The 12,210-nt window shown below is 42.7% G+C and overlaps 1 protein-coding gene across 11 annotated transcripts in view; it reads right to left on the bottom strand.

The window, feature by feature from the left end:
• LOC117207432 (protein trachealess) overlaps positions 1 to 12,210 on the bottom strand; it is a 138,449-nt gene that overhangs the window by 12,423 nt on the left and 113,816 nt on the right. For all 11 annotated transcript variants that reach the window (XM_033447671.1, XM_033447670.1, XM_033447669.1 and 8 more), the window contains one exon: positions 764 to 1,002. In XM_033447671.1, coding sequence (XP_033303562.1) covers positions 764 to 1,002 — 239 coding nt within the window. The remainder of the gene's footprint in view (positions 1 to 763; positions 1,003 to 12,210) is intronic.

Genomic DNA, 12,210 nt, shown 5'->3' with positions numbered 1-12,210 from the left:
CAGACGAACAATTGCGCGACGTTCACTCTTTAGGTAAAAATTCTGCCTCGATTCTCTGAGAAGATAATTCTTTTATCCATCGAACGATCGATCTTTAAGATAACGTATCTGCATTTTCGATTCGTCGTCTTAACGATTGCCTGATTTTGCAACGAGTTTCACTTTCTCCCGTGCTTTCACCCTGAAAGACACGTTTTGCCGCGCGACTACACGCTCGTCGATCTTCAACAGCGAAACGACTCCCCTACCGGGGTTAAATACTGATCCATCAACAGATATCACCAGCAGATACACTTTCTAATAAGCGGGGGTTCCAATCATCTGTGTTGTTTCCACTTCGAAGCTACGATAGCTCTTTCACCAAAGAGGGTTGAGAGAATATCTCTTTTCTCGGACAGAACGACCGCGTTCTTCCTCTTCGTTGAACAGTCGATAATATTTAATCAAACGTTGGTTTCGTGACGTGAATTTTCAACTATTTATCATATGATATCATAAATATAATTTATCATGCATCGTCAATAAAATACTCAAATTATAATATCTACTGGTTATTTAACGAGTTTAGTTTTCATCTCTTTAGTAGCGTCGATGTAAGTACGAATCTGCATGAACATCCGCAGTCCAACAATAGCATTTAGCGTAACAATTCGTTAGCAAGTTACATCCACTGGATTTGTCTTTCTCGCGTTGATATTTTTCTAATATCGACGATTATGAACAATAGGTGCAGTATCAATAGGTTTAATAACGAGGTCCTTACCTTTGCCAGATTTATTTGGCGGTGGCCCATCCCGATTCCATGGCGGGTCTCCGTGACCCGAGAACTCCCGAAGTTTGAGGTACGAGATGGTTAGCCTTATTATAGAGGCTTTGTCCAACTGGGAGGTAATAGCCGCCGGTAATGGCAGCATTTTCGCTAACTCGTAGAACTCGAAGTTCTCCTTCCCCCTTCGAGACCTGGCAGCGTCTCTGCTTTTTTCCTTGCGCAGCTCGAGGATGCTGTAACAGACAGAAAAGAGAAACGGGAGAAGGTTAGACGAGCAGGAATATCGTGGCACGGATAAATCAAATTCTTTTTGCTTCCTTCGTCTTTTTTCTCTCGCAACTTCGATCATGTCAAAATGTTCCCTTTCATACGACGTAGAACGGAAGGGATCTATTTTAATTTCGTAACGAGATATTCGTGACAGTCGCCGAGCATGGTTCATCGTTAGATGAATTTTATTTTCCAGATATTTCGATGTTTAACGAAGTATATTTGCGTTGTTCGGAATATTTAATTAATTGTTTGAAAAAAATATAGGAAATGTATCGCACAATATGTAAAGCTTCTAAAATAATTTATCAATTTCATTCGACATTAATAAGTTACACTTTTATAAATTTGATACCAAAGTGTCGGCGACAGGTTCGTATTTAGGTAACTATTTTATATTTTACTCTCATGGTGGTTTTACTCTCTTGTTTAATAAAACATCTTTCCGTTTATTCAGCTTTCGTTTTCTTTTATAGCTGATCAACGATGCCATAAGATTCGCTATATTCCAGACAATGTTGGCGCGGATGTTTTTACAAGTTTACGACAAATCGAAGCGCGTGTAACCGTTCACGCATCCAGAATAGAAAGAATGTCCGATTCCTGTCCGAAATTCAATTACATATTTGCTGATATCATAAGGTATTCGTTTCGCGTAGTCCTTCCGCAAGGACTCTCGTACTTGATATGCTGACAACGAATTAACCATCTCTATTGGAATCGCGTTACAGCTATTGACCTAGAGTGCGTAGTACCCCAGGGTGACTGTTTCTTTAACGATCCATTACGGTCATACGTTGGAAATCTGGACTTAGTTCCAAAGATAATTAATTATATTCTAATAAATTATAGTACGATCGTCTAAGAATCATAATGGTTTAAGTCACTTCACACACGTTGATCATAAAATAACGTTAATCTCTACGTCCATTACGTAGTAGCAGGTTTAAAACGTACCATGAAAAGGGACAAAGTTACGACTGAATTAACGATGAAGCTAAAGCAACCATAGAAAGATCGAAATACGAGATCGTGAATTTAAACACTTCAAAGTTTCGATTCACGCCACTACCACGTTCTGCTCGATTTTAATCGAACTCGCGAAATAACGTTCGTCAACCCTTTCGCAAAACTACCCCATTCTTCCTCCGCTAGAATTAAAAGGCATGCACACGTCGATTTATCGAATCGTGCGGACGAAACGTCCTATATTAGCTAATTTTAAACGAAACAACCGATCGAACTAATACCGTGGACGATGTATCGACAATTTGCAGACGGATAGGAGAGTATAGGCGTGGCGGCGCGAGCGGCTACGATCGTAGAGCAAACGCGCGGCAAAGGCGGCCACCCGCTCGGCCAGCATACATTATTCAAACGCTATCATGCCTGTGTTTGCTGACATGCCAGCCGAATGTATCTGGGTGAATGTCGACGTAACATTAACCACGCCCCGTGGACGGCCCCTCGATTCCGGTTTTGCATTTAAACATTAAACGCTGACCAATGGGAAGGTAATCCGCATTATTCGAAACCCGTTCCTCCCTCTACTCGTCACGGTCATTAACCTTTTGTTAACCAGGGAGCAATCGGTCCCCATGTTCCCGGACGATCCACTCGTTCTATCCAAATGTTCGATTATCGCGGGCCTACGCCTATGATGACCAGCGACGTATATTTTCGCGCGGTAGTGAAAAAGGGTGAAAATAAGTTCCGGTCCAACGGGCGTGAAATTATGGCCGAAACGAGAAATTATTGCTCGGGTTCATCCATTTGATCGCGGCTTTTGGAATTTTTATAGCGTTTTAACCTGTTCAGGGATGGATCTTCTACAGGCAAGATAGTGACATCTTTTTTTTCTTTTTTGCTATATTTTTATTTTATATTATACGTTCGACGAACAATTGATACCGATGATTAGAATCGTGGTTAATAACGTGGTAGAAATTACATGAAAGACTTGTATCGTATATTTTGATATTGAAGAGTTGTCGCAGCTAAATTATAGATTCATAATTTTATGAGGTGCTGGGGCGGTTAAATGAATTAAACATGGGGCGTTAATCCAGTTCCAGCCTTGAATGATCCTTAACAAACACCTTGACACACATAAAACTGAATATTTTCACGCGTATTATCAATTTCTATTACGTAATCGATCGGGTCTATACAAACTCCCGGAATTCCATGTGCATTGATACAAGAAACGTCTCAAAAATTTGGAACAACCTAAAGCCGTGTCGTGTACGTTTCCATGAAATTTTTGACGAGACGTAAGACGATTTCTCTCCAAATTGAACGGCCCTTAATTGCAAATATTCTCAACTAGCGAAAGAAACGAATATCACCAAGATTTATCCCTGGCGATTAACGAAGAACGCGGCATCGACAGTTTGAAAAAAAAAAGAAAAAAAAGAAGAAAACTCGCAGCAATTAAACGCGCCATTTAGCCAAGGCGGAAGGGTTACGAACAAGATGGGATTTTTATTAGGCTGCTATCGCGCTTAACGGCTGTAAAACGAGGATCCCATGGTCGCCCCTTTTCGTTGATCGCGCGAACGCCATCCGGAACACGACGTTGCCTCATTACAATGGTCTCTCCGCGTCGCTGAAAAGTCGTAAAGACTGAAAGAAGGGGGTGGAAAGACCAGGCCGCCATTCGGTCACCGTCTTGTTTCCGCATTTTACAAGCGTCCCGCTACTTTCCATCGTCTCTCCGCACCCCCGAGACAAACGCGGCAAGAAGCTCCTTCTATTCTTGCTCCCACAGGGACAATCACCGGCACCATCCCCATTTCCTTTTCTCTGTCTTAGCGTTCGGTCGTAGCACGCGACGGATGAGAACACGAATTCGAAAACACGGTCGCGGTAGAAATTTCATTTGCCAACGATGCCACCGACGCAATTCTTTCTGCCCGTTAAAGGAACCTCCATTGGTAATTTAAAGTTTCACCGGAGGGTGGAAGTTTCTTTTCGACGTTCTTTCGAGAATGCGGCTGTAATTTGTAGTTGGAGCATCGAAGGATTGGGCTCGGTAAAGTACGGCGAAATGACAGTTAAAGAGCGTTAAAGTGGTTCTTTAGGCGAGAACCGATTGGATTTGTTTGGATTGGCTGAAAGGAGGTGGTTGATTTTTACCGGTGGTTTGCGGTCGCGTAGAGAAGAATTGTGAAAGCTCGTGGAGGCTGGGATCGAGTTACGCAATTTGCGATCGTTGGCGTCGAGAGGAAGATAGAGAAAACGGAGAAGATGCGTGCTTTTCAATTTCGTGCAGTTGATTATTGAGTTATCAGTTGAATGTGGTTCCGGATGCTTGTTCGATTATTGTTCGCGTCTATGTAGCGGAATAATATAGCGAAATGATACAATACAATTTTAGGGCTTCGATGAATTTTTAACGAGATCGACGTTTGGCCAGCATTTTAACGCGAATACGTGGGCGAGTGGTGCACCGTATCATTCGTTAATGCGGAATCCCATCGTTTTACCGTTGAACCAGCCTGTCGGACGAGCAATAAGCGAACGCAAAATTTTTTTACCGCTCGTATCGGTTCAAGGGTTCCGTTGGAATTTGGGATAGGAACACGGTCGCGCGCACTGACTTTTTACGACGGCGAATGCAGAAACGAGCGTGCTACGTGCATCGCATACGGGACCGTATGCAACGATGCTTACTAAAATGCGGGCACTCTGTCGTGAGTTACGTCAAACAGTCGCTCCTCCACGGGTCTGATCGCTTTCTTCTTGAATTTCCACCTGAGAAAAAAATCGTTCACCTATGTTTTCCACGTGTAAATTTCGACGAATGTCGAATAAATGCTTCCGATTTTTACTCTTATTTTCGACGAAATTTTAGTTACGCTTAGAGACGTTGAATTGCGCGAGTATCTATTTATCGAGAGAATTTTGGTGTCTTCTCGTTCGTAAAACGATAATTCTAGATCAATGAAAGGATCGTGAACGTTTTCTGAAATACTAGACACGTTAATGACAAACACGAAGAAATTACATTAACGATATCGTGTCTTAATCTACGACACAAAATTCTTGAATGGAAGAGATGAATTGTCGTGGGTCTATAAATAAAAATATAGGGTACTTTTCCGTCGTTTCTAGGTGAAACCGCTATAATATATCATCGGACGTTTGTATCGTAGACGGCTGCACGCGTTGCATAGCAATCGTGTAGTAGTCGCATAGTAATTGTACGCCTAATTGCGTATAGAGGAGAAATTCCGTATAATTTTAATAAGCAATTGGAAAGTGGAAATGAGAAAGGCTGGTAGTCCTATGCGGGCTATTTCTTTTTTCTTCGTTGTCGAATCTGTAACGGTTTTAGGGAACAAAAAAACGGTCGAACTGAAACGATAGCGTTAAAAGTACCATAATATTCGTACGATATAACGATAAAATAAATTGGCAAGTGAAATTTGTTAAAAAACTTTCACGGTACGTCTATTGGATCTTCGAGCAGTCTCTTAATGCTTTCGATAAAACATTATTTTTGATAAATGTTTTCAACGATTCTATTCGTCATGCAAATCGCGATATCAATTGCGATGCGTTTGTTGTTGTTCGTGAGAATGCCGCGTCAGTGTTAACCGTGAATCATCTTTGAAAACTGCGTACTTATTTTATTTGAAACTCATTTTAAACGTAGTTTATTTCTAACACCTTGCAAGGCAAGACTGTTGCCTGCATTCGAATTGCAAAAAAATCTGCAGCCTTAATCGCTGCTCGTTGTATGTTAATGCAACGAAATGAACGATACCTTTTCAGAACGAGACGCCTCAGGCTTTGATCGATACCTACATACCGAGAAAACATAAACGGAAAAATATTTTTCTCCTCCCATCTAGGATCTTACATTCCTTCGTGTTGCAATCGACATTGAAATTTAACGCGGAACATATTAGAATCGAAGATTAAACTAAATTCAAGTAATAACCTGTTATTTATCTTATCGACTTGTAAAACATCTTCGCGATCTTATATCAAAGTGTGTGATCAACTCTGGAAAAAATCAAACGCTACGCGACAAGTTTAAATTATCAACTAGCTTAGATCTAACTCTTGGAAAAACTATATTATTTGTAGAATGTTCCGATATAACACTTTCCCTAAAACAATGTGACTGTTATAAAAGATCAATAACCTTTGAAAATCCAAGAGATCAAATCCCACTGCTCGCTATCGCGTATTTTTATCCTATCCCATTCTAAGTTAGCCCGGGATCAAGAATTAACTTCGATATTATCAGGAAGAATTCCGCTGAAATTCCGAGAATCAAAGAGGTCGAAGAACACGAATAACGCTGCCAACGTGGAAGAGGAATTCCGACGCGATCGTCGAAGAGCTTGGTCACGGAACGCGGGCCAAAGTGCGATTAGAGGCGGCTTCCGCTGCTGATTGTGCAAAGATAAAGGAAAGGGAGGCGCGAAGGATGGGTGGCTAAGGTTGCTGCGTCCGTTTTTCCCCAGAGGTATTCCCTAGAAGCTGGCCAGCCTCGAACGAGAAGCACCGACGTGTCTGCAGAAGTGCGAAAATAAAATTACGCGGAACTTTCGGTCAAATTTGTTGAAATTGGGCGGCAGACTGGTCGAACGGGCCAAGGCAAGGGCTCCTCGCGGTTCCCATGGGACACGGGATAGAACGCTGGCGTGTTTCACCCCCGTGAGCCACGGCATAGCTATATCCGTAGCCATATCGTTGAAGGGTGGCAAACTCGCCTTGGACACATAAGGATCCTCGTGTTCTCGGCCGTGCTAAGTGCCGGCCATCAATAATTCAGCAGAGGATCCTGACGAGGTTATCGAGACGATCCTTTCGATCGAGGTGCCGCGCCGTTGGATTTTTCATCCGCCGATTTCTAGTTGCCCCAGAATTATTGATGATAGCCTCGAGAAGGTGGGGGCTAATTCTTCTTAATCCCGACGTTCTCCCTCGGTCTGCATAAACCGAAATGGATGTCGCATCTCGATAGATATTATTTAAACAACGTTTGAAACGTTCGAGTATTTTGCGTTTGGAACGGTTGAAAATATTCGCTATATAACGAGATTAAACATAAACGGGTGCTTGCATATGCATTTCACAGCTAACGTAGGCGACAGTTGCGAGTACGCTTGCTTTAAGTAGAATAGGGCATCTTTGGTCAGACGCCAAATATGCGAAAACTGAATGGCTTATGGAAGTTTGACGCACCGAAGAATCATTCGTTTGATCGAATGTCGATAGTATGTTAAACCATTGTACGTTTCTGTAGTACGTCGATGATCGTTCTATCTAATAAAATTTCAAGAATCAACGAAGCTTGTTCTAGCAGAAACGCTATCATCATTTGTGAAGATTGTTCGATCTCGAATCTAGAAAATTTATAGATTCGTCGATATCACTCCGAGTGATCGTTTTGCCTAACGAAATTTTCAGAATCTACGAAACTACGACGTGTCCTATTACAGGTGTATCTGTTATCCGTGAAAAGCGTTTCGCCTCAAATCTAACAAATTTATACATCCACCAAACTCACTCTCGACGATTTTTCTTCTCGATAGAGTTTCAATAGCCAATAAAACTAAAGCGCAGAATGATTCCATACGTAATAATTTTAATTTTATTTTATTCACAGGTTTGTGCCCTTTACGTGTTCAAAAAGCTACAGTACAAAATAACACTGATGTTGAGAATAATACTAAATACCGCTATACAAAGTTTAGACAAGTGTACGCACAAACATATTATACATATAGTCTATTCGTTATAATTAAATCATATTCAATGAGATTTTCGTACATAGCAGCAGAGAATCGAAGAATAAGTCTACTTGGATCGCGTATTTATTCGCAGCACTACAAATTCTGGCATCCGTATCGGTGTGACCGAATCTCGACCTAGAAGCCGGCGTATGAAACAAGGGCACGTGCTTGGTGAAATGGAAATGCACATTCGAAGTTAACCGAGCCTAACAAACGAAGGCTATTGGTTTTATTATTTATAGTATCGTGCAGCAAGAAAACGGGGAAAAGAGCGGGCAATTAGCAAGCATCGAGGGAATTATGATGGCCGGGCGCGGTAGGCCGACTACTCGGGCTAATTCAATTAAACAATTCATTTGCCGGTCCGAAGCACCACCTGAGGGCACGTCCCATTCCCGTCGACGCTTCTCTCCGCGTCCGCGTCCGTGTGTTCCGGTCCAAGTGTGCGCCGATATGGAGGAGCGAACGTGAGCTGGAGAAGGACCAAACCTCCCTACCCGTTCCCGTGGGAGTCGTAGCCTCGCGCTACAATACAATGCTCCTAATGTTACGGCTCCAGTTTCGACATAATTTTCTTTCGCGGCCCTTTTGGCTATCGGATGCCCGGCCTTTTGTACCACTTCGACAAAGAAAATGTCATTTCCGGTGGCCGGCTCGATAACGAGGGAAAATTCGCAGGTCTCCAACGTTGCTGTGAACGTTAGCCGTTTCTTACGCTCCCAGGAACCTTTGATACATCGTCTTGTTGATAGACGAAATCTTTTTAATCGAAAGATTCCCGCGTTGTTTCCGAACAGAGAACTGTATAATCGTATTTGCTCTAAATTAACGTTTGAATATTTAGCAGCAAATGGTGGGAAATAATCCAATCGTATCGCTACGTGCGATGCAGACTGCATCCAGAGTTCTCGAATCTTATCAAACTCAAAGAGAAACCATTCTAGAACGCAGTCTAAAGCACGCAAAACCATGCGCAACGTTTGCAAAGCATCCTTTAGCCGCTTCTAACGTATCTACCTGGCAAAATCAGCGACGAGCCGAATTCGAGCCTATTCGAGTGAAACGTGGACGCAAAAGGGCCCGCTGTTGGAAAAATATTTCGTCCACGGCTTGGCGGTGTCTCAATGAAATCCCATCCAGCATGGACACGAAGAAAACGAGCGAGTCGCGGCGAGTGGTGGAAAAAGAGATGGTGGAAGCAAGGAGGAGGGAAAAAGAGACAATACGATAACCACTAAATTATCCCAGCACATCCGGCGATGTAAATCACGAGGTAGTCGCGCGCATCAGCGTACGCTGCACCGACTAGGGGAAAGGAGGAGAAGAAATGAAAAAAAAAGAAGAAAAAGAAAAGAAAAAAGAATTAGGAAAAGGAGAAACAAACGGAGATGAAGAAAGAAATCGGGAAGACGGTATGAAAGACAGAAAAAGCGTGGACCTCCGAGGTATACGCGTATAAAGGCACGTATATAGAGAGGTACACGCGTATATAGACACAGGGAAGAGGGAAACGGAGGGAAAAAGAGACAGAGAGAGGCCGGATAGAGAGACAGAGGGAAGTTGGTTCTTGATGACGCGCAGATAAGGGAGGGCTTAAAGTCTACGTGATGTGGTTCCCGATGCGTCCGGGCGGAGGTCGAGCCTGAGAACTTTCGGTAAACGTACTCGGAGACTCGGACGAAACGTAGCTTCTCCCTCTGCCGGAAGAACCCCTTTTGCATTTTCGATAGTGGCCACGTTACGACCCGACACACGCTCGATATACTTGATCGTGCTCCCCGGTACTGACCTCCGAAAACTAGACGCCGAGGTGACGCGCTTGATTCATCCCCTTTCACTCGGGATATCTATCGGTCTTTGGGGTTGTTACTTGGGGGTTTTTGCTACATGCGTTGATTCCACCGATGGTGGTGTCTTGAATTTTCGAACGAGACGCGACAGTGAATGAGCAAGAGGGAAACTCTGAATCGCGGTTCAGCTGTAATTTTAGGGATCTTTTTAAATGTTCAAAGTCTTTCTTTAAAGACGTTTTTCGTCTCGAATTTCGCAGCCAGGGATAAGAGTAAATGATCGTAAGAAAATTTTAATATGCAGTCGAGTTGTAAGAATCGTAAGAATTCTTGTTTCGAGTAATTTTATGTTACGTCAACGATTTCAACGCGTGAAATCTGGCGTAAATTTAGAAACGATTCAAAGTGTCGTACTGCATACGAAAAAAAATCCTGTTTGACTTCCTGTCTCGAATAATCATCGACAGTTTGACGCATGAGGAAAGCTGGAGTCTAGTCTCCTAGGGGTCTCACGTTCACAACTTGCATCCGGACATTCTCATGTCCCTACTTCCGGGAACGTGAGGCCCGTAACGGCAACACCCTCGCCAAACTCAGGCAGAACTTGCGGTCACTGCTCTTTGTCCTAGTATGCTTTTATTTGATAACGATAAGCATGTCGGTAAGATGTTATCTTGAGATCGAGCAATATTTGAAAAATAGCAGAACGAAATATTAGATAGCTGCGTTTAACGAAAAAGCACAAGGAAACATACTATACAGTGATTAATCGTAATTATACACCGAGCATTCTGGAAACGTCGAGTATGAAAGTGAAACGTGACTGTACGTAGTCAGACGAAATATTAAGCTTGATATTATCAATCTAGTCATTAACTCGCTGAGCTATAATTATAGCAACATATTACTCGAAAATTTCTGTCATCCACTTACTCCATTAGTCGAATAACAACTTTTAACTTATCGTTTCTATCTATCTTTAATTTAGTCGGACAATTTCAATCCTATTCTACTTTCAATATACCTACCACGTGTCGGAGTAAATTTTCCCACGATATTTTCCATAAATTATTCAATTATTCTCGTTAGACGAACGCTGTGGAATTCTTATAAAACACAACTAAGGAAGATTGGATCAAACACTACAACCGGTCAAATTTGTAAAACAAATCAATTACTCTGCGAACAATCATAAAATTCAGTCAATGAAGCCAACTGATACAGTTATTAATAAGCTGTTACAGTGGTTGACACGACTGTAAACGATCAACCGAACGATCAAGCAAAGAGTTGAAATAAACCGATCTTCTAGATTCCAAACAGATCTTCAAGAATTCTGCCTATGTAGAACTGAAATTGTCAACAACTTCTCCAAACGTGACTGATGCTGCCTTCCAAACGAACAGTTTGAAAGAAATTCGACCGTATGTATCTGCGTCAAGCACAAAAATAAAAAATCAAACGAAAGCTCGCCGGAGCTGCAACCTCGGTTCCAATCAACCACCGTCGGTTTCTCGGCATCTCAAGGACCGATCCTGCGATTCGTCCTGCATTAAGGCACTTTCATCCCTCCTATGGCTACCACGGTATGTCTAACTATGAGCGCAATAACGGGGCTGAAGTCGAGAGTGGTGATCGGATCCGTAGAACGAACAGCGAGGAATAATGGAAAGAGGGCGGGGTTGAAAATACGAAGGTAGTGTTGACGGCTCCCCGGGATGCCCCGTCAGCATCAGCGTTCCTCTCTAATCGTATCGGGTTTACTGCCGTGGCGTGACGTACTCATCTGTACCATCGGTTTACCAGCCTTCAGCCCTCTGTACCCACCAACGCCACCCATCACAATTCCCATTATCCACTCGCTGTGACAGAGCTCTCTTGGGACCAGCTACCGGCGACGCTATTTCACCGAGGGATCCGACGAATTCTTCTACGGCAGCGTAGATACCTGACCGACCACCCTGTCCACTTTGACGAGGATGCGTCAAAATAGAGACTCCTCGTCTGCTTTCGACGTCCAAGTGATTCAACGGTTTACGGAGTAAAACTAATCCGAATCGAAGCGGTAGAATCGTAAAAACTCGAGCGAGAAGCGAGATACAGAGATTTTCGTTTGAAAGATGATTGTTTAAGGGACGGTTTTTGGAAGATTGGAAGTTTCGTCGTAGAAAGTATCCGATCGCCTCTAATCTAGGTAGAATTTTGCCAAGCGTTGTTTCTCAGCAACAACGCTGTTTTACTACGATCATTATCGACAGTGTGTCCTCCATGGATATTATAGTGGTCTTGATATATCGTTCGCTATACGATTTGGTATAAGATTCGATAGTCATATATTCAATAGAACAGATGTTCGCATTTTATGGACGAAGAACGAGTTCGTGTCTTTTGTGTTTTATCGATGCGGATGAAGAAAGAATCCAGACAAACGAAGAACGTAATTTTTCCAAATTCCAGACCAGGAAGAAACGGATGAATAACGGGACGAATGGAAATACCGTATCAATCATTATTCAGTCTTAAATGGATTCAAGCTGAGAAAAACAATTAAACGCATATACAGCGAGCGAGGTTTGTAGTTCGTTAAAATTCTACAAATGAACGAGCCTTTCGGGAAACTAGGCGC

This window comes from Bombus bifarius, unplaced genomic scaffold (genome assembly GCF_011952205.1).
Source record: "Bombus bifarius isolate JDL3187 unplaced genomic scaffold, Bbif_JDL3187 scf7180000008030, whole genome shotgun sequence".
Classification (NCBI taxonomy): Eukaryota; Metazoa; Arthropoda; class Insecta; order Hymenoptera; family Apidae; genus Bombus; species Bombus bifarius.
The sequence above is the reverse complement of the archived record's forward strand: the minus strand, read 5'-3'. Positions and strand labels throughout refer to the sequence as shown.